This window comes from Brienomyrus brachyistius, chromosome 15 (assembly GCF_023856365.1).
Source record: "Brienomyrus brachyistius isolate T26 chromosome 15, BBRACH_0.4, whole genome shotgun sequence".
NCBI classification, from domain to species: Eukaryota; Metazoa; Chordata; class Actinopteri; order Osteoglossiformes; family Mormyridae; genus Brienomyrus; species Brienomyrus brachyistius.
Genome location: NC_064547.1, coordinates 13920669 through 13948626, shown reverse-complemented (window position 1 = coordinate 13948626; position 27958 = coordinate 13920669). Strand labels below are relative to the sequence as shown.

Below are 27958 nucleotides of genomic sequence, written 5' to 3'. Positions count from 1 at the left end.
ATCCATCTCAATGTCAATTTTTGACTTCACAGGCTACTCATCTGGGCTCTGAAAGAGAAAGGAAGACCCCTCTGTTGATATCATTGGCAGGGTTTCATACCAAATCAACGTAACTCCAGGAAGAGCACTCTGTTAGCTCATGAATTTCTATTGCCATTCTAGTACTGACAAAGACCTGGAAATAACAGGAGTTGGATGGTAGTAGTGGAGTTGGTCCAAAATACTGTGTGCTGAACTGGTCAGTCCTTTCTCTGGAAGCTGAGCCAGTTGAGCACTGCTGACCACCCCGCAAAGCTCTAGGTGTGGCATTGACAGAAGCCTCTTGGTTGCCACTCAGAAATTAAACTCAGTGGATACAGCAGGATAAAGAATGTGAGGGATATTTTGCTAAAGGAAGACTCTGTACTTCAGGAGAAAAAAATCCTAGAGAAAGGGGACGCTACAGGAAGCTTGTAACAGATTTTCACCAACCATTAACCTGGTGCCGAGATCCAGGCAGCTCCCTTAATCTTTAATCAGGAAGAAGAAATGCTGCAACAACGAAATAAGTGCATTTTTCTTGGCAATGAGGTGTAAAAGACCTAGTGCTCACATCAAAGCCAGCAATTTCCTCTCGTACTTACCAAAGCTATCAAATCGGAGATAACTAGTACGATTAGGAACAGGCTGGATATCAAACACACAGCACAATTAACACAACTATATCAACATCTGGAGGGAAATAAATACCTATTTGAACACACGCAAAATAACACATTGACATCTAACATTTTAATAATGTAAGCACCACATATGTATGTGATTCACGGCACACACATTTGTTTGCAGTATATATGTGATTCACGGCACACACATTTGTTTGCAGTATATATGTGATTCACGGCACACACATTTGTTTGCAGTATATATGTGATTCACGGCACACACATTTGTTTGCAGTATATATGTGATTCACGGCACACACATTTGTTTGCAGCACTATGCTGCCACAGTTTGACTCCATATATTTCTTGCCCCCATAAATTTTACCACTGTTAAGTTTATGGCCGAAAGAATCAAAATACGCACGTGGCATTATGTAAACTCAGAAACTGTTATTTGGGTCAAATGGTGACATCTAGTGGCTCTGTGTGATTCTTGGTATAATCAAAAGGTAAGGACACAAAAACATGATCTTCTTCATGCTTCAATTGCCAGATCTTGGTTATATCAATATTAGCAGAGAAGTCAGTTCTGCAGAGCTGCAGCCAAGACTGCATGAATTACTGCGATTGTCAGGAGTAATAAATGATCCCTGCAGAACTATCCTAGTCATGCTTATTTCCAGCTTTGAGGAGGCATCTCATGCATACATGGCCTCCGGCTCCATGTTAATCCAAAATAACATCTGTGAAGACAGTGTTGGGCAGAAAATCTGGGTGGTGTTCGACAAAACAGGATTTCTTACTTAGCCGGATAACTTGTGGGCTTTAAGGTAGTCTGGGCTAAATGGGCTTCATTATCATTCACTTAGATTTAGCCCAGACTACCTTAATTCTGACAAGTTGTCCAGCTAAGCAAGAAATCCTGCTTCACAGAACACCCCCCCTGGTTTTACAGACACAAAACAATTCCAGTAAATTCAATTCAGTTCAATTTTATTTATGCATCGCATTTATATTTTCACAACAGGGGCATGCTGCCTCACAGCAAGAAGGTCCTGGGTTCGGTCCTATGGAAATAGGAGGCGGGGGGCTTGACAAGCCCCCACCTCAGTAAGGGCATGTGAACACCCAGACGTGCAGATGGGTAGAAACAAGGCGCAGCTCCAGTCGTCGGTGCCAAAAAGAACATGTAGCTTTATCTGCTTTACTCAGTTGCAGGCCAAACCACGCAAAGATACACAAAAAAATCACTTCAGCCAACTTCACCAAGACTGGCATTCAAGGAGTCCAGGCCACCAAAGTAAAAAAAAATACCCCCTTACTCTAGCTCCCTCCTCTTATATACCGGTTCAGAGAATGCAGCAAACAGTGAGTTTGTGAGAGTGGTGTGCATGTTTGTGTGGTTCTATGGATGGTGGATGAAGCTGAAGCAGTGGGTATCTCACTGTTCGAAATTTGCTGTTTTGTGAGTGCGTGTTGGCAGGGGGTGATGGGAAATGTAGTCCATGCAAATGTAATGTGCTACTATTCATATGCCACCATTACCACCAGACAAACATAGTTCAAAACACATTCACATTAAGACACCACAGGCAACCCAAATTAAAAAGTGACTCCAATTTTTACATTTCCTCCCCCCTCTGAAGGCTCGTCACTAGGGTGGCAAGACAGAGAAGTCGGCGATGGGGTTCCGCTTCCCCACCCTGTACTTCACCTGAAACGGGAACAGCTACATGGACAAAAACCAACTTGTCACATAAGCGTTGGAGTCTTTCATTCTCCCCAACCACTGTAACACTCTATGGGCATCACAGTAAACTGGAACAGACCCTGAGGGGTTCGGAAGACAGACTTGCTCCATGGGCCATTGGCACCTGCCTAGAGAATTGGGGGGGGGACAGCAATCCGCACCAATTGGAATTTATTTAATGATGCATTAAATTAATGATTACTTGCTTTTTCTCCTCCCTCATTTTTGTTAAAGTTCTCACAAATGTGCCGTGTTGTCCATGAGGGAGTCCAATAGCAGGAACAAAAATGATTACGTCTGGCTCTGAGTGTGCTTGCAGAGCTTATGCAAAAGCAGTGGCAGTAAACTTTAGACTGAGTGAATGAGCTTGTCACGGGCGCTCGCGGGCAGAGCGGCGATCGTGCGGGCAGGCAGTCAAGGAAGCAGGCAAGACAGGGAAATTCGGGGCAAACGGGGATTTACTCTCAGGACACGGTCCAGGAAACATCAAACACTGACTGACATCAATGACGGACAAAGGACTCAGGTAAGACACGGACTGAAATACACAGGACTGATTGAAAGTAAACGGACACAGCTGGGTACGATCCGGGAAACACACGTGGGTAAGCAGGGGGCGTGGCACACATGAGGAGCCGACGAGCAGGTCATGACAGAGCTGAACAAGGTTTTTTTTAAAAAAAAAATGATAGAACTGGCCAATTTAGATAATGACATTCTAATGTTATTTGATGAGCTTGCTGACGGGGATGACATCATAGGCAATTAAAAAATATATATCTACAAGTGAGGAAATTAATTAGAATATTTTGGAATTATTTGTTACCCATTCCTTCTTAAGATAGACTGGAAACTTAAATATCAAAAGACTGCAATGGAAAATGCATCATACATATATTTTATAATCTCTTGGTGGATTGTCCATTAGATGTGGAAAGAATATTTATAGGAAGGCACATTAACTAAAGAATGGGAACAGGCATAAACAAACAGTAAATATCTGGGTTAAGCTCACACAGTACAAATTTACAGTAACCATGAGCACATTTTCTTACACTTGATGCCGCGAGTTGTGCCAACAAACACAAAGCAGGGCTGATAGATCACCGACATGTTGGGTATGAAATCAAAAAATATTTCCATACAGTGAAAGAGTATTTTCTTCAGTTCTTGTTCACCTCACCCATTTTGGTTAAATCTCTCACAAACGCTCTACACTATGAATGAGCAAAAATAAAAAATGATTATTATTGGCTCACAAAAAACAGCAAGGGTAAACTTCAAGATGAATAGACATCAAACTTACTAAAGAATGGATGAATCACAACTAATTATATTGCTGCTAAATAATATGTACAATTGTTTTTTGATTTTATACACATTCTCGAATATTTGACAGTGCTGACTCATTCCCATTTTGAATTGGCCCAGTCAACTGTAGGGAAAAACATCCAGCAAAAACGCAAAACCCCAGTTTTCCCTTATGGAAATTCAGACTATATACATAACCTGTTCCTCCCTAGGAAAATCAAGGTATCTAAACAACTGAGTGCCGTCAAGCCCAGCAACACTTCATTCGTATTTTCAAAACCAGCAGAGTGGCTAATGTAGTAGAAGCGAAACAAGTGGTACGGGAGGAAGCAGAGTATCATGACCAGCAGGAAACACAGGTTTCTTTTCTGCACTCCAAACTCCTGCCGAGTGTGTGTGTCAGCTCCGTATTGCCGAAAGATGCGCCACAGAATCTGCCCCTGGCAGCAGGTGAGAGCGAAGACGGTGCCGATGATGAGCACACTGCTTAAGTATCTCACTACCGCAGATTTAGAGCTTTGCTTAAGTTTCATGTCAGAATTGAAGCACTTTATTCCTGTGAAACTTCTGCTCGACTCAAATATGACACTGATCATGGGGAAGCCTATGAGTATTCCGATAGCCCACACAGTGAGACTGGCCAGCACCACATGCAGCTTCCTGTAGAACTGCACCTCGTCCACCATTGCGTAGAAGGTATGATAACGGACCCCTAGAACGATTGCGTAGAAAAGGAAGGCGATGTAAAAATGGCCATGAATCAAAAGACTGACCATCTTGCAGAAACCCTGACCCAAGTCCCATGTGTCGCTCACATAATAATAGATTCGGAACGGCACCACAAGGAGGAAAATCGAATGCACTACTAATAGGTTGGCGACCGCTATGGTGGTAATGGTTTGCAAGTTGGATTTTAGTACACTGATCATGAGACAGATCCCCACACTGCCTCCTAAAAGCGCTATGGTGTATATAGTCACTAAAGCAATCCTGTAAGGCTCCTCGGATAATGCTTTGGTTGAATTCATTACAAAGTTTTCCAAAGACATCTTCATTCCATGGCACCTACAAAGAAGACATAAAAAAACAAAGTTAACATGATAGGTAACATTACACATTGAAAAACAAGCATCAATTACTCATACTATTAGTAGTACAGTAAAAAATTACTCATACTATTAGTAGTACATAAAAATATGAAAATAAACCTTAAAAAGAACCTTGCAGTGGCCTGAAGGGAGAGGGTTAAATCGGAGAGCCTGGCAAGTTAAATGACTTTCTGTCAGGGAAAATGAAGAACTTAGAGGGAAGTAACAGGTCTGAAGAGACACAGGACAGTCGACCATCCACATCTGCTGGGGGAAGTTGTCTCTAGAGTAAAAACAAATAATAATACCAAAAAATAAGACCACACACAAAAAGCTAGCCACAGAATTTCATGAACACAAGCTTAAATGTCTAAAGGAGGAAGATGAATTGAAAATGAAAATACACCAGGCTGAACTGAACAGAAACACGGAGGAGAGAGAAATGCGATGACAGAGATGAACATACTCCACATGCTAGAGGCAGCTTTGCTGACCAGTCTATCAACCTTTAAATTAAACATTTGTCATCTGAACAAGGCTGTTTCAGTATTCTTCTTCAATCATCACGCCAAGACATTAAGCCAGCTTCATTCACTGCATGTGTAATGTTTATCTAAACAAATAATAAATGCTGTGAACTTAAACAACACAACCAGGAAGCAAAACGTCAGAATTCTCATCACAGTGTCTAGCAGTCCAGTTAGAAAACGTGAAGCGCAAACGATTCTCTGAGAGCCAATCCACATCTGTTATTCTTAGCATCAACACTGGGGGTGTACAGCATTGTGCTTTACACTGCGTTAGATCGTCAAAATAGAGCCCCGTGACTGGGAAAGCAGAGTTCAGATAATCTGGTTTCATCCTTCCAGTTATTGGCCAAAACTATGGCAGCGTATTGCTGCCAGTATGATAAAATAAAATCTGCCCAGTTTTTTGTTATAACGAGACTTTCATTGCGACTCAATGGTATAAACATATATTTTTTACAGTAAATAAATCTGAATGACCATAATTACATTAGATTAAACTTTATTGTCAGTGTGCTAAGTACAGGTACAGAGCAAGTGAAATGCAGTTATTTTTAACTAGGTGCAAACTAAATATATATAAATTAAATTGATAATAATAAATATAATAAATATGAATGTAAGTGTAGTGGATGGTTCTGTGCAAAATGAATATGAGGTAGATTGACAAGATGCAATGATATACATGCAAACCGGAGATATTCATTGTGCGAAAGAAACAGTTTGTGCAAACAAATGAGCAGACAATGCAAAGAAGAACAGCGTTGAGGGAGGCAGGGTGAAGGGTAAACACTGTAAGGTATTATTTATCACACTGTCAACTGTGGGGACAAAGCTGGTCCTCAGCCTAACCCCTAAATTCTACTGTAGAATTGGATGAAACTTTGTGCGGCTATTTGTCAGATATAGAAGAATTGTCAGGATCAGTGCCCTTCTGACCCTGTCCCATGTGTCCTGTCCCCATTTGGCGTCTCTTGCCATCCTGTTCTCCCCTCTGTAGCCCCTTAGCCCCTAGTGTGCTTCCCTGCTCCACGGACCACCATGTGGCTTAACGGGGTAAACAGCCAGCTATCACCCAGACCCCCTTGTTTGTTGTGGGTTCTAAAATCTACTCTCGTACAAAATAAAAATTTGGACTTAAACTTGCCACAAAGTGGCAGACATCATAAAGTAACAGAGCAGGGTTACGGAGTGCTGAGGCACATAGTCACCAATGTTCTGCAAATTTCCTCTGGCATTAACCCCCACATAAAAACAGTGTGGTCCATAAAGACTAGGCAAGGTCCATAAAGACATAGTTTGGTGAGTTTGGTGGAGGAAAACTTGATTGGTCTGCACAGAGTCCTGACCTCAACCCAATCAAACACCTTTAGGATGAACTGGAACAGAGACTCCAAGCCAAACCTTCCAATCCAACATCAGTGCCTGACCTCACAAGTCCTCTTCAGGATGAATAGGCAAAAATTCCCACAGACACACACCAAAGTCTTGTGGAAAGCCTTGTGAAAGAACAACAGCTGTTTTAGCTGCAAAGGGGGGACCATCTCCATAATGATGCCTATGGATTTAGAATGGGATGTCATAAACGTTCCTGTAGGTGTAATGGCCAGGTGTCCCAGTACTTTTGTCCTGGACCTTTGCGGATAAGACTGGCCATCTCTGCTCTGTAATGTACTGCTTTTTCTAGCAATTCTGCACTGATTTGCCCTGTTGGATTAGATGCCAGACTGCATTTGTTGTCTGAGTACTTGTGCTTTTTTTGCAGTTATGGTAAAGTTGAACCTAAAAAAGTGTGTTTAACAGCAACAAATCGTCACTGCAGTAAATTCCATCAGCTGTACAAATGGCATAATACTAAAAATAAAAAAGATGTGTTCGGATCTTAAGACAAAGGGAAAGAAACAACTTGCTGCGCAGTGCTAATGTGCCTGTAACTGTTGTGGTAAACCCACATCCTTCAAACATCATCTTGCATCTTGCTGTATTGCTTTATTATACTGTATAATAGGGGATGGCTTATTTTGCAGTGTTGTGTCAGAGTAGTCAGGAAATACTTATATGAACTGAGAGACAACCATCAAGCTAGATTTCATTGCCTGCTGTATGCTGTTCTGTTGTGTGTTTTACAAATAATAGCACCTCAAAGGAAATCAAAGTTTACTAGCAGTGTCTAGAATTTGACCATACCGTCACCACACAACTAGTTGTCACAGGATGTCAGACATGCACTGTTAGATACTCTTTCCACGCTATATAGGACACTGGTTTTAACTATATTGACTACATATGGCTCACAGCTTCTGTATTGCTTTATTATTATTGTTTTCTTATTATTATTTACTGTTATTTTTTCCAACTTACAAATTCATCTGAGTAAAAGATCTTAGTAAATGGAGTGTAATGCTAGGGATTGCCCTGTAGATGGCAATATAGGCTTTGTTAATTTAGAGTGGTTAACTGTGTGCAGTAAGAGGGGCAGCAATGTAGGAGTTTGGGAGAACATGATCCTGTCATGTTAGCGGTGTGTGGTGCTTAGTGAACGGAAAAGGTTGCTTGACTATCTGTGTGTCCTTTTTGCATGAGATATCACATCCACCAACTTTGAACACCTGGCTGGAGTGACATTTTAAATTCGCAATTTGTGGATGTGGTATGCAAACTACCCTGACAGGTTGAATACTCATATGTACTTAAATACAATTAATTTCTTACTTTCCCATAATGTATAAACAAGTCATATAGAATCAGAAAGGCAACCTCCAGGGTTATTTCCACACAAAATGCGTTCAACTTTTACTGTACCATTTCCAAGAAATGGTACTTTGGAATTCGTTATTTTGTACTATGAGCCAAGCATGACAGGTCATTTCTCAGAATTGTCCCATAAGGTATAAACAAGTTTTATACTTTCTGAATGGCAAGGTCCCGATCTATTTCCAGACAAAATTTGTTCAACTTAAACCATTTTCACAAAATGGCACTTTGGATTTGACGTCTTGTCAATTCCTTGCCCAGTTTTTGAAGAGGGCTATCTCTGTAGCTTTCCTTTGTTCCAATATTGATTCAGTGCCATCCAGATGACAAATGCATTATAAGTGGAGACGTCCAAGATGTTGAGCAGTTGTGCAAGTAGCCAGCATAGGGTTTTTTTGCAGTTACTACAATTGGGCAAGGAACTGATAAGACATCAGATCCAGTGGAGAGAATGTTGTGAGGGTGTGAGACAAAGGACACGGGAGCAGGAATCAGGGCAAAGCAAGATGGATTTATTCCACTCACAAAGGCAGGAAAACGAAGGAATCGCAGTAGAGCTCAACACTGGGATGCACAACAAGACTAAAAGGACTAATAACATCAATGACAAGACTGAGGAACACAGGACTGGGAGATACCATTATACAAAGACTAGCAGGGGAGTAGAACGAGAGGCAGCTGGAGTGCATTATACAAAGGTAGCCTGTTATAGCCACACTAGGCAGGAACAGGAGGGGCAGATAGGTAGGGTGTGACGGAGAATGCAATTGCAATACACAAACAGTAAAATTTGACACTTCATTTGATGTGTATTTGCACAGAATTTGTGTTCAGCCAGGCTCATTATATAATTTTAATATAACCCTCCATGAATTACCAACTTATCGTGGGTCTGGGTGCCCCTATGATCCTAAGAGCTATGTTGTTGGGAGCAGTTGCCCCAGGTAAGGTCTCCAAAGGCGAATTGGTCCTATGTAACCAGCCATACTAAGTGCAATTCAGCACCTGCCTGAACTCATGCGGGAGGTAGAGAGATATTGACTCGGGCTCAGGCTCTGGAACCAAACTTTGGAAAGGGGCTGGATTCCACCCTGGAGTTGCCCATGGTGCGAGGCGCCAGGTGGAGGTAGGTCTACTTATAGTCGCCCAGTTCAATGCCAGTGAGTTGGAGTTCACCAGGGTGACAGTCCCTTTGACTCTGAGTCGGGGGGTGGGCTCTGACTGTTGTCTCTGCATTTACACCGAACAGCAGTTCAGAGTATCCGACCTTCTGGGAAACCTTGGATAACTTAAATACAATTAATTTCTTACTTTCCCATAATGTATAAACAAGTCATATAGCATCAGAAAGGCAACGTCGAAGATTATTTCCAGACAAAATGCATTCAACTTTTACTGTACCATTTCCAAGGCATTTTGAAATCCATTATTTTGTGTTATGAGCCATGTTTGATAGACCATTTCTCAGAATTGTCCCATAAGGTATAAACAAGTTTTATACCTTTTATACTGAAAGACAATGTTCACAGATATTTTCAGGAAAAACCTGGTCAATTTCTGCTGCACCATTTTCAAGAAAATGCACTTTGACATCCACAGGTTTATGCACATTTGCGTACTGTATGTGAGCCAGATCTGACAGGCTATTTCACAAATTTTTCCCATAATGTATGTTGATAATATATTAGCATGCATGCCAAAATGAAATCTGCTCTGTTTTTATGAACTTTCTCTGTTTTCAGTTAATCAAATAAAACCACACATATTTGTATGCTTAATTAACGACGCCGTTACATCGTTATAAATTCACAAAAAGAGAAATGACACGACCTACCTTCTCCCCCCGACTGCACAGACCAAGGTCTACTGCAGCACTATCTGATTGCAGAATGCTTGCAGTAGCACAAGAGTGACTAGCATTTCTGTGGAAAGTTCCCCGTCAGACGCACGGAAACCGCGACAGGCCATGTGCTTTCATATGAAACTGAGAGACTCATTTTGTGTGGTTCATAGTAACTACTATACGTTTTGGACAAAGATAAGATACGAGACGAGGAAAAAAAAATAACTCGCAAACACGCATATAATTTAAATACGCCTTTCCTGCATAGGCGTCATCTTTTGTATTTTTTTCTTCTTTAAATTTATTTATTCATTAACAAATACATTCACTGCCGTATCTATATATAACATTTATCAAAGTTATTAGGCCTACTTAAAACTGAAAGTAGCGCTTAGTCGAGGAGTTGCCATGAAAATGTAAAGAATTAGAGCATGTTTTGTATCTAACATGGTAGGAATAACATTTTTTCCGGAATACAATTTAAAATATGCTCTGTAGACTATTGTCCATACTATAAACACATACCGTAATACTTACGTGAAATCTGTTTAAAAGTAAACACTTTGGATTCCAGTATGACACTGGATCAAATGTACCAACTTAACTTGTAACATACAAAATCATGATCTTTATACTTATTCATGTTTGTTTGATGAGGTGTAAACTTAATATGAAAGGCACAACACAAACATTGCTTCCTGTTTCGTATAGTATTAACTGTGAAATTAACCAGAAAAAAGATGTGGCTCTACATGTCACAATAACCAACCAAAATGAGCATTTCCGTATCCCAGTAAACCCAACACACAGTAATGAATGCACAGCATCCTTAGGCAGCTATAGCCCCATTTCTAACACTTGCACAAATTTGCTCTGAGACCTTCACGTGGAGTGCATTTTCACCCCCCAGCCCACGTGGATTCTTTTGGAGGTCAAGACACGCGAGAAAATGTTCAGTAACATCAGGAAGATGGTCATAGACATCACAATGACGTAATGGCTAATGCTGCAAAGATAGAGACAAGAAAGAACTGTGTCACAGCAAGCTTAGTTTTATAAACACAGTAAAGTTTTAAAAACTTTAACTTAATGTGAAATACACTGTATTGTACTCATTAGTCACAAGTCTGCAGGATATACAGTGCGAATGACATTTTGCCAAAGGAAAATTCGGTACCATGGGAGGGAAGTGATACAAGTAGCCTGTAACAGATTTTCACTGACCACTAACCTGGTGCCGATGTCCAGCCAGCTCCCGTAATCTTTAACCAGAAAGAAGAAGTGCTGCAACAACGAAATAAGTGCATTTTTCAACACAATGAGTTCTAACAGACCAAGTGCCCACATCAAATCCAGCAATTTCCTCTGGAACTTACCAAAGCCATCAAGTCAGAGATAACTAGTACGATTAGGAACAGGCTGGAAATCAAAGACAGCACAATTAACACAACTGTAAAACAAGGTCTGAATGACAAGTATCTAATTTGTGAATAATATTGTGAGGAAGAAGACAGTTATGGGGCCTCAACCTCAGTTGTATAATTGTGTTCTAAAGGTTTAATAAGCATAAGTAATTTAAAGGAACTGGAATACCTTCTAGAGGAGAGCTGTGTTGAGACCTGGATTGTCTCAAATGTACACATGACAATGATAAACGGTATCAACACCTGGAGGGAAATAAATGCCAATTTGAAAACACACAAATAACAAAAAATAAATAATGCATTTACATCTAATATTTTAGTAAAGGAAGCAGCATCTCAATGTGAAAATGCTTCTGATATAAACTATTAACATAGCATATATTGCCAAAAGATTTACTCTGTATCAAAATGTAAAATATTCCTGCAAGATTACATTTACAAAAGTGGAGGAGATTCAAAAGAAATTGGCCAATCAGATTTATAGTGGCCATCTTTATACACACTATACCTTCCACATCATCAAGGCTCCCATAACGAAGGGGTTGAACACAGTCACAAAGCAGTACACAGATGCTGGATCAAAACTAGGATGGCAAAAATACAAAGGAGTGTTCGCAGGTTACAAAAATGCTAATCATCATATGTACAACTCCACAGGGTCCGATTCTAGAAATTTCACCTTCAATTTTACCTGTTAATAGAGGCTATATTCCCTGTTCCAAAAAATGCTGTTATAATGAAAAATACCTACAAAAATGTTAAGGGACAAAACCTGGGCAGATTTCACCGTTCTTAAATTAATGACCTCTTGGCCAAAACAATAAAAAGACAACCCTATGCCATGATGTCATATCGGTGATTCTTTTTTTTGTGATTCTTTGCATAACAAGAAAGGATACAAAAAAGTATGATCTTCTTATGTCATCAAGCTTCAGTTGCCGGATCTTGGTTATATCAATATTGGCAGAAAAGTCAATGCTGGAGAGCTGCAACCAAGACTGCATGAATTACTACAACTGCCAGGAATAATAAACGGTACCCGCATAACAGTGCAGTGTGCACTTACTTCCAGCTTTGGGGAGGCACCCTGTGCACGTAAGGCCTCCTGCTCCATGTTAATCCACACCAACATTAGTGAGGACAGCGCTGGCGGGAAGAAGGCCTCATGCCTGTTGAAACAGCATCAATCAATCATCAGTTAAATCCGCCCCAAAGCAAGAGGGACACAAATCTAAATGATCAATTGCCAGAGTGGAAAGTTCAGGTCCAGAAAGTAAGTATCCAGACCTTGATTTAGTTTCAACCAACTAGGTGAATCTAAAGGGGAACAGTAACAGAGAACTCAACTGGTTGGTTGAAACAAAATCTTGGTCTTGATTTTTACTTTCTGGACCTGAACATTCCACTCTGACATTTACTCATCCTTTTAGCTGTGTACAATACAGAGATTCAATATTCTTGACATCAAGGCATTGTTCAATGCCTCAGCATGCTGATTTTGTATGCTAGCTTAATAGTAGCTTAATAAATACACAGCAAAGGTAAAATCTTTAAAAAAAAATGCAATTCAGAATAAAACAAGATAAATGTGATCATTAACCTGTCAACAGAATAAAAAAAATACAATGTGTACAACGTACATTTTTAACAAGTACACCAACTGCAGTTATACCAGTTATTAAACTATTAATTGTCATCCAAATGAATGCAAATGAATCAGATCAGTCTTTAATTGCTGAACTATTAACACAGCTTGTCTGTCTGATAAAAAGGACATACACCCGAAAAGTTGCTTAAAGACAAATTTAATAGTAGTTCCACTTCCCAGAGGTCAGTCAGTAGAGAAAAAATAAAACAAATCTATCAGGGGAAGTCTCCAAGATAGATCTGTTGTGACCAAACCACAGTAATAAATGTTTCCAGAAAATGTATATTAACTGAAAATTATGTACTTTAGTGAAATCAATTTTGGTTCTCATTTTCCTTCATCCAGTAAAAGTTCTGGAAAAGGCAACTAGGAGTATCAAACCAGACAATGACCATCTTGCACCACCATGTTTCACCTTAAAGGTCATTCTGAAGTGCTGGTGATTAAAATATAAATACACCAATCAGCCATAACATTAAAACCACCTGCCTAATATTGTGTAGGTCTCCCTCATGCCTCGTGCATGGACTCCACAAGACCTCTGAAGGTCTTGTGGTATTGGGCACGAAATCATTAGGAGCAGATCCATTAAGTTTGTTAAGTATGGATTGGACTTGTTTGTCCAGCACATCCCACAGATACTTAATCAGATTGAGATCTGGGTTATTTGGAGGCCAAGTCAAACCTTTAGCTCCTTTTCATGTTCCTCAAACCATTCCTGAACAATTTTTGTAGTGTGGCAGGGTGCATTGTCCTGCTAGAAGAGGCCACTGGCATCAGGGAATACCATCGCCATGATGGAGTGTACTTGGTTTCCAACAATGCTTAGGTAGGTGGTACATGTCAGAGTAACATCCACATGAATGCCAGGGCCCAAGGTTTCCCAGCAGAACATTGCCAAGAGCATCACACTGACTCCGCCAGCTTGCCTTCTTCTCATAGTGCATCCTGGTGCCATCTCTTCCCCAAGTTAACCATACGCACGCACCTGGTCGTCCACATGGTGTAACAGAAAATATGACTCATCAGACCAGGCCACCTTCTTCCTTTGTTCCATGGTCCAGTTCTGATGCTCATTGTGGGCAGGGGTCAGAATAGATACTCTGGTCGGTCTCTGGCTATGCAGCCCCATGTGCTCCAAGCTGCGATGCACTATGAGTTCTGACACCATTGTATCATAACCAGCATTAACTTTTTTCAGCAATTTGTGCTACAGTAGACCAGCTAGCCTTTGCTCCCCTTATACATCAATGCGCATAAATTCTTATTTATTGTTACTTTATGTTACTATTAATTTACATATGTTCTAATGTTAAATTGCATTTTCTTCTGAGCAAATATACACTTACTACCCACATACATAGCCTTAACATTTTCTTTGATTGGTGGAGCCTTTTGCACAGTACTATATATACCTAATGTATGCTTTTGTTCCACAAAAACCAAGTGCCACTTCTGGTACTGAACTTCTCTGAAGGCTCCCATGAGCCTTTTCTCCCAAAATAACCTGTGAACAGCAGCTCCTCACGCATTTACAAGACGCATATGCAATATTCAGTGTGCCCAACACTAGTCATCAAAGATGTTCCTTGGGAAATTACAACTGCAAATTAAACACATGGCAGAGGGATCTTATATTCACACTTAGCTCAGGACCCTCACACAGCTGAACTGAGATACCCCCATCTCAGAGACATCAGTTTGAATGTATGACAGTTGGGGTGCAGGTTGAAGTAATTGTTTGGAAGTGTGGTAGGTGAGCCACCCAGTCACATGTGGGTGACAGGGAGCAGGAACTCACCCCGTGCTGAGGAGGAGGTACGTTGACGCCAGGGACAAGGAGATACTGAGGAGCCGCTGGAAGATGCAGGTGGAGCTTAGGAGGGGCACCACGAATGAGGAGGCTGGAAAGACAGAGCTGGATTGGTTAGCGGCCTATGAGGAGTCGGAGGGAGGAGGGGAAGAGTTAAAAGCATCCATGGCACTGGACTAAAGCAATAAAGTAAGGCTTCCATGTGAGGAACACTGAACTACTGAATGCAATTATCAAGAGGTACGTAATTACAGCGACCTGTGACTGTACTTTTAAATAGGGGTGTCAAAAATTTAGTTAGCACAAAGGGTTATTCTCCAAGAGATGTCAAACCACAACTTCTAAAAATAAAGATACCTGTCATGTCAGGGGCATGCTGTTTTATAGGCCGCAATACAGCGACTGCTGCAATGTGTTAAATAACTCAGCTTCACTGATCATAATCTTAAACGGAAATAAAAAGTACTTTCTGAATAATCAGGGACACAAACTTGACCAATACATCTTTGCTCGTTCTGTGGTTCTTCACCTATTACATCTCAGTGACATACAAAGATAGGACCATGAGCCGGCTTTCATCAGACAGAAGCACAGCGGTCATGCACGCATGCAGATACACGCATACGGACACGCGCGGGGGGGCAGGGCTGGGCAGATGAGGGTTCCCACCTAACGTGACCCAGCTGAACACCTGGCTGATCACCGGGAGACCTTGTTTCTGCCGGAGGCTGGAATGCGTGCTGAACACAACGTAGGCGCACAGGGCCAAGTGGACCATCTGCAACCATATCAGCAAACACCACAGCTATTTTTATGGCTGTTTCTAAGATTATACATTCACAGAACCTACTTGGGGGGCTACTTTTATATCTTAAAGGCAGCACCCACCAGAAAATGAACTGAAACTCCAGGTGCTTGAGGGTGAGATACTGGGGAGTACATATGAAACAATAAACAGCCAATACTAAATGACCTGAGAGATGTAGAGGAAACTGCCCCCCCAGCGTGGTGGACTGAGCCTCCACGACAGCCAAAGGAAGCAAGCGGAGGTGAGCAGGATGAGGGCCGCAGCACAAACCCTGGGGAGGGGGGGGGAGAGTCACGCGTCAGTGATCAAAATGACAGGCGCTTTGTTTCAGTGGAGGAAAGTTCTCCATAAACAGGACAGAGTCTCTGAAGAATTGTAGGGGAGGGATTAGGTGGTACTGAGTGGGGCTGGATGCTTAAGTAGGTGTGATGGTTGGGGGGTGGGGGGGGTCTGAGCACTGATGATCTTACACGAGCCCCACATTCAGTTCTCTTTCCACCACAGGCATCAGGGGGAAGGCTGTCAATGACAGGCAGCCCATCATCCAGCCCAGTGACTTGGCCTAGAGGACAAACAAACAAACAATGCTGGCAATGTTGTGACCTCAGGGCTACTTTTTTTCAGCCAAAAAAGAAAGGGGTATTAGGAAAGTTTACCAGAGGCAGGGTATGTAACAAGTACATATGTTACATTATATATTATATATATATAACAAGTATATATTATTTGTTACATGTCTTTCTCTCGTCTGCACTGAAAAAAACTGGAGCCACGTCATCTCGTCTCTCTATGTACCTGTACAGTATATAGCAGAGATGACAATAAAGTTTACTTTGACTTTGACTTGATGCGTCAATCGGTAAAGGCTTACCTTTGCTCGAGTGTGTAAGCGGCATACAATGGGCCACCCTGACAACAGCAGCAGTCCGAATGTTAGCACCACCCGATAGAAAAAGCTAACCACCTGAAAAGTAAGACAAGTAACGATGGATCACCATCCTAGATGTGAATGAGGCTAATGCTAGTAGACAGATATGCACATTTACGACAGATATGCACATTTACGACAGATATGCACATTTACGATTGCTCACCAACAGCTCAATCCCGAAAGCCACCAGCGCAAAATAGCCCATATATTTGGCCCAGGGCAGTGAGGGAAGCGAGCTCATCAAGTCAGCGAGCGTCCTGAACCTGGAGCAGAGCACATCAGTCACGGATATGTGTTAGGGCTGGCCGATATAAACAAATATATCGACGTATAAAATTTAAACGATAAAAAATAAGAAAGTTTGATAAACTGTCAACAGGGAACATTGCTAATTCTGAGGGAATTTTAAGCAAAAATGCACTGATCACTGAAGTAAAGAAATAATAAAGTATATAATGAAAATTGTTGATATTGACCTATGTGAAAAAAATGTTGTGATAAAGCATTTTGCCCAGCTCTAAGGCATACAGTGCAAATGCATGTTTTCACATTTAAGTGTCCAGGAAATAGACCTCAGAACATGTATGTTGGAAAACTGCTGAACAAAATACAACCTGCCTGACATCTATGTTCACGTAACAAGAACAAGGACAACAGGCTGCATGGTGGCTCAGTGGGTACAGCCCGGCATGCCATCCAGGCTGTACCCCTGTCTTGTGCCCTGTGCTGCCCAGGCAAGGCTCCAAGCCTGCCCACAACTCAGATGATGAGAAAACAGTTGGAAGATCGGTAGATGATGGCAACAAAGGACCCTCCCCCATACAGCTTCTGACCCCATCTGAAGACAGAGGGGGTGCATTAATATAACAACATTCGCCACCATCAAACCACTGTCTCACATAAAAGTGTTTTCCTTCTTTTCCTGTGCCATCATCATCATCCTTATCATCAATGGCTACTCTTCAGGGACTTCTAAGCATCTAGTTGTTTTTCATCTATCTGGCTGTTTTTTCCTTGATAATGATGTTTTATTTATTTAGTTATTGGTTGTGTATTTATTTCAGGTCAGTACTGCAGCTCTTCAAACCCATTCAAGCTGCCAAAGTGGACATTTGTTTCTGCACAAACATCAAAGGGGGAGGAGATGAAACAGGACTCTAAAAACTCCTGACATTGACAAGGACTGTGGGTTTGCTTCAGAGGACCACAAAAATATAATGTAAAAGTAAAATACTTTAAAATCATGCTGACGTTTCACAAATCAATCGACTCATTACTACGACTGCTGTTGCTACTACAAGAACAGCAGGGTTGAGTAATAGTAATAGCTGTAGTATATTTTTCCTACTCACTCTTTGAACACTGAGTACCAGATGTACACTGGAAGCAGGCAGTATATGTAGTAAGTCCAAGGACTGGCTTGGATCAGCAGGAACATGGTAATCCCGAGGGCTAGACAGGCAAATGTCTTCCAAACCACACTGCCAGATACCTTCAAAGCAGACAGTGCAGTCAAAGCACCACTGCAAAGACTGATAAAACTACACACATTGCAGAGAGACGTTCTTCTGTCAAAGGAACACAACAGCAGATGACTTCAAGCGCACTGCATCCAGCGCGCGGTCTTTCTCACCAGGTCGCTCAGGGGGCGAGGCCTTCGCAAGGCTGCGTGGGTCTTCAGGATGACCAGGACGACGTAGGAGGTCCAGCCCACAAAGCCAAACACCACACTGCTGCCCAGGAAGACCCGGTCGTAGGTGTGGTAGTACGTTAGCCCATCCAGAGCCTGGGAGATCATCTCCTTGCACAGAGCGATCTGCGGTACAAGACCACATCTTGGAAATACTGTGGGCAGCTGGTGATAAGTAAATAAGTAAACGTTAAAGTTACCGACAATTCGCATTATTTTGCATTCTATGGTGCCAAAAGTAGTATGCGATTTCCTTCTTTTTTTCCACAAAAAAATAATATGTTTATACTTTTGTTTATAACCCAACAGTGCTTGGGAACTGTTTGGGCGAAACAAAAGTTTAAATGCTTGTAAACAAAAGTTTACACGCTCTGTAGCAGAACATCTCTACATTCCAGTTGGTTGCTGCGAAACCGCATCATGGCTTGTATGGGAGGGCGCATTGATGGCCAGCGAGGGCAGTTGAAACCTAGTCAACTTTATGGTAATGAGCCACAGAGGTGGAAATTTCCGCTCCAGAAAGTACAAATGCAGACCAGGATTTTTTTTTAACCAACCAGTTGAGTACTCTGTAACTGTGACTCTTCATGCTTAACTGATTGGTTGAAAAAAAATCCTGGTCTACCTTTGTACTTTCTGGAGCAGAAATTTCCACCTCTGTGGCTCATTACCATAAAGTTGACTAGATTTGAACTGCCCTCGCTGCCCATCAATGCGCCCTCCCATACAGAATGAAAGTGTTCCGGTTGCTTTGATGCTCTTGCCACCCGTAGTGTGATCGTAGGGTTACATCTGCCTAATTTCCACCAACACGGAGCTGGTACTGGGCTGCTTCTCGCTTTGATGCTTTTTGAGATCCTGCCCGCATATCCACCAGTTTCAAAAATGAACGTACTCAGAAGTGACAGGAATGTAAAGGTTCATACATATTGCATTTTGTTGGATTTATTTTGATCTGTTTCAGATTTTAAAGTTTTTATAAGCTGCCGATCCGAAAAATAGTTTTCAGACTATGACTCGTTGCACTCTGTCCCTACTGCCAGTATCCAGTTTTATCTCTTTAAAGGCTCTCCGTCTATGTGTGTGTGAGAGTTTATTCTTTATTCTCGCTTGTTGTTTAACAGCTGTCCTTTTAAGGACCGCGCAATAGAAGAGCCTGCTAATAACTGAACTTTGCTGTCTGCCTCATGATTTCTTCGCCACTGGAATACAACAATATTTTATTTACTAGACCTGCAGCATGGTTTTAATTTACTATGCAAAGTTATTCTGCTAATAAGCTGGCTAGTTGTGTCATCGCTGGCACTGGCAATATTAGAATAAGTACACTGCTCAAAAACATTAAAGGAACACTTTGAAAACGCATCAGATCTCAATGGGAAAAAACTCATTCTGGATTTCTGTAGTGATATGGACTGGATAATGTGTTAGATGGAAATGAAAATTATCAACCTATAAGGGGCTGAATTCAAAGACACCCGAAAAATCAAAGTGAAAAGATGATGCAGTAGATTAGTCCATTTTGCCGAAATTTCATTGCAGCAACTCAAAATCTTACTCAGTAGTTTGTATGGCCCCCACATGCTTGTATGCATGCCTGACATCATTGGGGCATGGTCCTAATGAGATTTCGGATCGTATCCTGGGGTATCTCCTCTCGGATCTGGACCAGGGCATTACTGAGCTCCTGGACAGTCTGAGGTCCAACCTGGCAGCGTCGGGTAGACTGAAAGATGTCCCAGAGGTGTTCTATTGGATATAGGTCAGGCGAGCTTGGGGGCCAGTCAATGGTATCCATTCCTTCATCCTCCAGGAACTGCCTGCATACTCTCACCACATTGTTTTGTACTGGAATGAACCCTGGACGCACTGCGACAGCGAAGAGTCTGACAATGGGTCCAAATGGCTTTCATCCTGATACCTAATGGCAGTCAAGGTGCCGTTGTCTAGCCTGTAGAGGTCTGTGCGTCCCTCCATGAATATGCCTCCCCAGACTAATCGCTGACCCACCACCAAACCGGTCATGCTGAACAATGTTACAGGCAGCATAACATTCTCCATGGCTTCTCCAGACCCTTTTCACGTCTGTCACATGTGCTCAGGGTGAACCTGCTCTCATCTGTGAAATGGAGGACCTGCCAATACCGGTATGACGGATAGTGAGCACAGAGCCGACTAGAGGACGTCGGGCCCTCAAGCCACCCCCCTGAAGTTTGTTTCTGATTGTTTTGTCAGAGACATTCACACCAGTAGCCTGCTGGAGGTCATTTTATGGAGCTCTGGCAGTGCTCATCCTGTTCCTGCGATAGTCTATCCCAATTCCGTTGCCATTTCAGGAACTATTTTTTCTTTTTTTTTTGCGGAGGCCCATAAATTTTTAAACAAACAAAACATGCTGTATCTTATTACTGTTACCTTATAAGTTATACTCGATGAACTGGTGTATAAAACCAATAGCATACTCACAATCATGTGGTTGTACACCAATCTATCAGGACTATGTTTCGGCCATAGGCACGAGGCCGCAAGCGGAGTGCCAAAGATAATCACAGCCGTGATATACTGAGTACAACCGCACTCCTTCTCATATGTTATTGCGTAATTATTAATAAGTCAAAAGTAACGTATTACACTACTTGAGTCACGATACGTACAGCGTCATCGTATTTTCTTTTCTGGATGAGGGACCTGACATGTCGCACAAAATCCAGCTGCTTGGACTCAGTCAGCTGTCTGGCAAAAGAGGTGAGAAGAAAAGGAAAACAAACGAAAATCAACGAAAAAGCTGAGGACTGACAAGATCATTTTCTTGCTTGTCTCTTGACGTTCACACGGGGTGCGGGAGAGCTGGGCAGCTAGCTGGCTTCCTGAGTGAAGGCTTTTGGTGTCATCGCCTATATGTGCTGCAGTGAGTTCCCTCTACCACCTCACCTGACTTTGAAGAAAATTAACTTTATGAAGTATTATGTCCATCTTTCATATCGTTCATAATGCTTGGAGTAACTATTTCGGGAAAAGTACTATACAAATACAGTAAGAAAGGCTGTATAAAAAGAGACGTTTTATCAACCATTCAAGGAAAACAGTCCTGTCTTTTTAAGTGCTCCCCTCCGTATTGGTCCCTATCAGAAACAATCAATTTATTTTAACTGTATTTATGAAATGCAACTGTCAAAATTACTGAGGAAAATTAAAGGAAACAAATTTTGGAGAACACAAGTAAAATTATCACAACACAATTGCATTTAAAACTTACTGGTATGGAGTGAACAGAATGGATAATGTAGTTTCCTTTTTCTGGGCCATCTTAACCTATAGGAATAATGTGCATGTATATCGGCAATCGCAATGCGTGTTGTATTTTCACGTAAAACATTTACTCCAAACACACGTAGAGGTTACAGTATTGCCCATACCTTGAACTGCTCCATAATCTGAATGGAATTTGCATACATGCTCTCTGCTTTAAAAAGTCCACTGTTATCCAAGTAACCCAACGGCAAAACACCCTGAAAATTAGCCATAAAAATCATTAGAAAGACAAATAGGCACATTTTTAACTAAGTGCTTGAATCACTGTTATCAATCAAATAATTACTATATTAACACTTCCTTATTGACAGATTTTTCAGGATTATTACACGATATTTCACTTCTTTGGTGAATTTCTTACCACAGAATTTAAAGGAATAGGCACTCCAATTAGGGAAGACATCAATGGAGCTATGTCTGCCTGAAAGCAAAGAGGCAAAAGGTATCGTAGTGAGTTTAAAATCACTATAGTAATGAATTACTCAAATAATATAGCAAGTATATAAGTGACAATGGTTTGATATTCTGACTGCAAAGATAAATTCATTTTAGCTTCAATTTAATTGTGCCATAAAAAAAAATACAGACAAGATAGCACAAAATATTACACAAATGCACAAATTCTGCATATCCGGGCAGTTTACATCCATTTCTCTGACAGATCAGATAGGAGTTCAGATTGTATGGTGATTTGATCCAGATGAAGAGTTGCAGGTTTTTTCAGTGAAGTACTTCAATGTTGCAGAAATTGCAGAGCCCAAGTACATAGGTGTCATAAAATGAAATCCTCTTGCATTACATTATAATTATAATGTAATTATAATAATGCATTTATGGCAATGACATTCAAGAGAATATCGTAGCACAAACCAAATCATAATGCCATCATTCAGGCTTCTGTGGACGTTCTGCAATTGCTGTACACTTTCTCACTTTTAATATCTTGTTCTTTAGTGTTATATGTTCTTTTATTTTCAATATTTATTCATATGCATTTACTTATGTTGAATTTTACTTCATGCATTTTATTTCTTGTCTCATTTTCTGGGATGCACTTTGAATGACCTTTGCGTATGAAAATCTGCTGTATAAATAAACTTGATTTGACTACAAACTACCAGGGGGGTCACAGAGCTCTGGCTGAATACCCCTCATTTATACCATTGTGAGATAAAATAAACTTTGGAAATCTTACATCTATTTTTAACACTTCCTTGAAGTATGGTAGAACACATAATAATAACGTCTGTGACTGAGTGAGTGAGTGACTGAGTGAGTGAGTGAGTGAGTGAGTGAGTGTAGGTGTGTATGTGTGTTAGACATACATTACATTGTAGTGACATATGGTCCCCACAATGTGATGAAATCCAGCTATTTTCACATTGTGGGGGCCGTTTTATTCAGTCCTCGCAAGGGGAAATTCAAAGTTATAAAAATTGTTCAGATTAGAGTTTTGCCCATCGAAACGATTGTGTGTGTATACTTATACAAATAAGATTTTTAAAGAAAAATCTTAGATTGACCTGGTTGACATCTATCCTCCTTAAGTATTCAAGTCCCCACTCTGAAAGAAAGTCAAATTGCATGTTATTATTACCATAGTTCTAAACACATTACTAATAAAGGCAAAGTACTGAGAAATTACTTATAAAAAATCATTAAACAAGACTGACAATCTATGAAATGCAAAGTATTCATGTCACATAAGATGCAAACCTCTCCTATTTTTTCCTCGCACCAAAATGGCCTGTCAGTCCAGCTATGTAGAATAATCTACAAAATCTGCTGAGTTGTTCACCTGTGGGCTGTTTTGCAGTGGCCTGCAAAACCTGTTGGGTTTTGCTGGTTTAACCTGCTGTTAATCACACTCCACTGCCATGAATTCATAGCAACAAAAGCAGCGGGATTGGCGCAATAACGTAAAATGACTACCACCCAGGCTTGCATCTAGATTACCCCAGAGTAAAATTTCTGGATAACAGATACTAGGGGACTCATAGTTACTCAAATTATCAGCCTTATTACCTTTAATAAGCCTATTCATTTAACCTTTATCCAACGCAAATGGTATACACTATTTAAACGATTTGTTTTACATATTTATTGCAGCAGATTGAGTTAAATATTATACATTATGAAACAAGCTAACAAATCTGGCAATAGCACATTAATACGTAATATAAAAAGCTATTCATGACTTAGGCTATTCATGACTTAATAAAAATTTATGAATAATTAATGATAAAAGCTAATTAATAAAAGCTAAACCGCTCCCCCTCAAAAAATAAACAAATAACAAAATAATAATAAAAAAATACAAAATAAAAGCTAACCCCCCCCCAATATATACCTAACAACACCCCTGATGTCTGCAAAATAAATGAAAAGCCTAAACAGGCAATTCCTTAATCATAGCGCCACCTGCTGGTCTGTAATTTCATAACAACAAGTTACCTTGCAGGTAGTGGTCATTGAAATGTTGAGTGGTTGTCCTCTCAGCTGTACGAATCCCCGCCCCCCAGGCGACCAAGGGGGTGAGAGTCTCAGACGGGTGTCCAGCTCCATGAGAACCTAATTTTGCAAACAAAGATAGCATATTCATGGTAACTAAGAAAACATCCATCCATCCATCCATTTTCCAAGCCGCTTATCCTACTGGGTCGCGGGGAGTCCGGAGCCTATCCCGGAAGCAATGGGCACGAGGCAGGGAACAACCCAGGATGGGGGGCCAGCCCATCTCAGGGCACACTCACACACCATTCACCCACGCATGCACACCTACGGCTATTTAGTAACTTCAATTAGCCTCAGCATGTTTTTGGACTGCGGGGGGAAACCGGAGTACCCGGAGGAAACCCAACGACAACGTGGGGAGAACATGCAAACTCCACACACATGTAACCCAGGCGGAGACTCGAACCCGGGTCCCAGAGGTGTGAGGCAACAGTGCTAACCACTGCACCACCATGCCGCCCCTATTAATAATATATAAATATATCATATTAATAATATATATATCATATATAATATATATCACATTCTAATATTTGAGTAAAAACAGCTCTTGTATTGGAATCGGTATCGGCAGTTGTATATCGAAATAGGATTGGAACTGAAAAAATGAGGCTCGGCCCATCCCTAACGGGGGGGGCGGGGGGAGAAATAACATCTGTTCTCTTGTGGGGGCTCTGTCCTTGAATGTTCAGGAGTGTACAACAGTTCAAATTAAATGACTATAAGTACATAAAGACGACCTCACCCCAGTTTGTCATTCCGTGGTCAGAGGTTAAAATATAAGCTGTGCCTTTGTCATTTCCAAAGAAGTCTTCCATCACAGAGACTATCTCTGCAACGCCGGCGTCAACAATTCTGATATTTTCGGCATATTCCCTATTTAAAAACAACAGAAAAGGTGAGTCAGTATGCAACAGCCCTCTATCTAAATGGGGCTCACTGCAACAAACTGATATTGTCACAAGCAAAGCACGCATGCCGTACACAAAAGTGCACCATCGCAGCACTAACCTGGACATCGGCCGATGGGCGTGACCGTTCGTGTCTATTCCAAGCAAATGCAAGAAGAAAACACTGCGTTCCTCTCGTAACTGAGACAGCAAGGTGTCGTTCGCTTTTGCAGAGTTGAAAAATGCCTACAGCAAAAAGAATCGATGTAGTTTACAGGAGACCCTCACTCACTGGGCACAGGGGGTTAAGTATTTGTGTCATATCCTGGTTCAGGAGGTTCATATGCTTCGGGCGAAGATGAAAGCTCTTTTTACGACAGCTCCAAATGATCTTTCAATGAAAATCACAATAGCAAACTAAAGGGATGTCGATTATCGAAGATACGCACCTTCACTTCATCAAATACCCACGTGTCCAGTTTCGAGGCATCTGTGGACGCAAAGTCCTCCATCTCAGCGGAATATGTGTGCGTGTAGACATGGTCCCCACTAGCACCTGAGACATACATGCACTCGCTGCTGTCAACAGGTTATAAATAAGAACAACAAGAGAAAAAAAAAATCCACATCTGTTAAAAAGCCTTTACCTTTAGCAAACATGGGCAGGATGTCTGGGCTTCCCCAGCACCATGTGTGTCGGCTTTCATTAAACACAGAGTCAAACTCTACGGGGTTCTCCTTCCAGCCTGGAGGAAAACAGACATGACAAGAGTGTGCGGGAAAAGAATCTCCTGCTGTGGGCTGGTCTGTGCGTCACTGGGTTAGGACACTGCCTGTAGTCGGAAGGTTGCTGGTTCAGATCCCATGGTTAGTAGAGTGATTTCACTGTTGAGCCCCTAAACAAGGCCCCAACATTGCTCAGGGACTGTCTGGTTCCATCTTCTCAATTGTATGTCATTTTAGATAAAAATGCTAAATAAATATAAAGTAACTATGCAATTTATCCGAGGTCAAAAGGTTACTAGTTGTTTTTCATAATTCATTGAATCATTGACTCAGGGGTGCAATGTTCACGTTGAGAGAGTACAAATCTTGACCAAGATTTTGTTTCTACCAACCAGTTAAATGTGTTCTCTGTGAAATGTGACTATTTATGCTCAACTGGTTGGTTGAAACAAAACCTTGGTCTGGATTTGTAACTTTCCACCTCCGCATTGACTATACTACCGTAACTTTTTTCTATCAGAAATTGCCGAATGTATGCAGTTATGTTATCTTCTTATTTGAATCTTAATGCTGTCCAGAATTTGCTGATTGAGACTTACGATAATGTTTACCATTGCAGTTTAGAGAATGCTGATTGGATAAAAAGGGGTGCCAAACAGGAAGGAGGAAGTATGACATTTTTTGTTGGAATCTGAAAACGCATGGGGCATGTTCAGTACATGTTTGAAGAATCTGCCTCCCACGTGTTACTTACACTCTCGGGTGTCTTAATTTAAAACTGATACAGGCATTTAACCCAGTCTGGACGGATTTCATTCGACCCAAGGAAACAAAATTCTCCTGTCAGTCATTTTACTAACCTTTAGCGACTGCGCTAACATCTTCGTAAAACCCCGCAATCAGCGCCACGTGACCCGGGCGTGACTCTGTGGGGACCCGGGTGTGGGACACACCCCAGCTCCCGCTCTCCTCCATTATGCTTCTGGGGTTTTAATGGGCAGCAGAATGTGAAGGATTATCAAAAGCAACGCAAAGGCTTCAAGCTTCTTGCCACAAAAGTCATGATGTCATCTGTCCTACAGTTTAAGCTTCACCTAAAAGCGGGTTTATTTCTTGAGAACAAAAACTTGTACAGCAGCCATCGAGAGTGCATATTTCAACATTTACTTAACAGTTGGGCTTCAAACACGTTTTTAGGCAGTAGAACTGGTTTGCATTGCTGACCGGTATATGTACCAGCTCAGTACAATTACTCACTTAAAACAAAAGATATTCCAGTGAGTTATTTAGCTGAAGTCAAAATTCATATAAAAGGCACTTAAAGCCACAAGAATTATAAAAATATTACATCACAAAATTACTGGGATTTCTGTACAGATAGAGGGGAAACTATTAAAGTATTATGAATCAGGTTAGAAATTATCTGTCATTACACAGCAAAAAAGCAAAGAGTCCAAATACCGTATAAAAGGTGCCTTGTCTATTTTGGTGTCATCGGTCTTAAACAGGGTGTCTGCTTTTAGACCGTCCGCCACAAACAGGACAAGGCGCTTGGCAGGAGGAGGAAGGGGAACGTGTTGCGGTGTCATCCCATGGACCAGAGGAGATGTAAAGTATATGTCAAATATAGAGATGAAGAATACGACGTGAACAACGAGCCCCAGAATGAAAAACGCTCCCACGTTCATAGCAGCGACAGTTCCTGGAAAGAAACGTACATATATGTGTAGATAGGTACAACTCATGATAAAGCACAACTGTCACTCTGCGCAAGTCTCTGATCTTATTAAAAGAACAAATAAGATCGTTAACACGATGACCGAAAAAGAAATCACACCAAAAACACCAATCACAAAGGCAATAAATGCAATCTGTCTTTAGCACATGCAATAAGGACAATTTCCTGAAAGTTGTATCATGTATAAAATAAAGTGGCTGTCCAATGGTGTGGCTTGCTATGAAAAGAATAAAAGGCTTACCTGTTCAGAGATGTGCGGTGCCTCCTTTCAAACTTAAGCTGCAACTCCAGACAAGACAGTAGGTTGTCACTTGTAACAATACTCATTGAAGAATGAATGAAATTTCGAAGCCCGCGTACTTAATTCACATCTAACTGTCAGAAGACTATGATCCAAAAAGCAATTAAAATACAATTTGAATAAATACAGTTTTTTTGAGAAACGATTAATCCTACGATTGATAACTCATAGCATGTTGACTGTCAACTTCCCTATTCCTTGACCTTTGAACTGCAGTTGTAATGAACCATGGGAATTGTAGTTCTA

General features: G+C 41.2%; 2 protein-coding genes across 8 annotated transcripts; both read right to left on the bottom strand.

Annotated features, from left to right (window-relative positions):
• Positions 1–641: 641 nt before the first annotated feature.
• On the bottom strand, positions 642–27958 carry pign (phosphatidylinositol glycan anchor biosynthesis, class N). Of its 5 annotated transcripts, none has more exons than XM_048977159.1 (29): positions 27653–27952; positions 27135–27375; positions 26534–26655; positions 25595–25693; positions 25397–25503; positions 25069–25193; positions 24803–24933; positions 23998–24114; positions 23067–23107; positions 21905–21964; positions 21648–21740; positions 21488–21543; positions 20886–20964; positions 18175–18357; positions 17894–18033; positions 16705–16804; positions 16482–16574; positions 16081–16172; positions 15776–15881; positions 15472–15580; positions 14791–14893; positions 12408–12510; positions 12241–12339; positions 12033–12088; positions 11850–11925; positions 11511–11584; positions 11294–11336; positions 11149–11201; positions 8566–10923 (listed from the first exon to the last, which is right to left on the bottom strand). In XM_048977159.1, the coding sequence occupies exons 2-29, from the start codon at positions 27359–27361 to the stop codon at positions 10800–10802; spliced, it is 2811 nt and encodes a 936-aa protein (XP_048833116.1). In that variant the 5' UTR covers positions 27362–27375; positions 27653–27952; the 3' UTR covers positions 8566–10799. The 5 variants fall into 5 exon arrangements, 4 of the variants coding, with proteins under 4 accessions (XP_048833116.1, XP_048833118.1, XP_048833119.1 ...); XM_048977161.1 differs by having other exon boundaries at positions 12241–12327; positions 27653–27948; XM_048977162.1 differs by lacking the exon at positions 27653–27952 and having other exon boundaries at positions 26534–26767; positions 27135–27266.
• Positions 1617–9990, bottom strand: LOC125709098 (probable G-protein coupled receptor 141). Of its 3 annotated transcripts, none has more exons than XM_048977176.1 (3): positions 9909–9990; positions 4914–5076; positions 1617–4770 (listed from the first exon to the last, which is right to left on the bottom strand). In XM_048977176.1, the coding sequence occupies exon 3, from the start codon at positions 4758–4760 to the stop codon at positions 3891–3893; it is 870 nt and encodes a 289-aa protein (XP_048833133.1). In that variant the 5' UTR covers positions 4761–4770; positions 4914–5076; positions 9909–9990; the 3' UTR covers positions 1617–3890. The 3 variants fall into 3 exon arrangements, with proteins under 3 accessions (XP_048833133.1, XP_048833134.1, XP_048833136.1); XM_048977177.1 differs by having other exon boundaries at positions 4926–5076; XM_048977179.1 differs by lacking the exon at positions 4914–5076 and having other exon boundaries at positions 9909–9953.

Excerpts from the sequence above, each read along its gene's own strand:
- LOC125709098 (XM_048977176.1), bottom strand. The coding sequence starts at position 4,760 with ATGAAGATGTCTTTGGAAAACTTTGTAATGAATTCAACCAAAGCATTA.
- pign (XM_048977159.1), bottom strand. The coding sequence starts at position 27,361 with ATGAACGTGGGAGCGTTTTTCATTCTGGGGCTCGTTGTTCACGTCGTA. Across the intron at positions 21,965-23,066 it reads GGAGGATAGATGTCAACCAG|GCAGACATAGCTCCATTGAT; the intron begins GTCAATCTAAGA and ends CTTTGCTTTCAG. Across the intron at positions 21,741-21,904 it reads CTATTCCTTTAAATTCTGTG|GGTGTTTTGCCGTTGGGTTA; the intron begins GTAAGAAATTCA and ends GCTAATTTTCAG.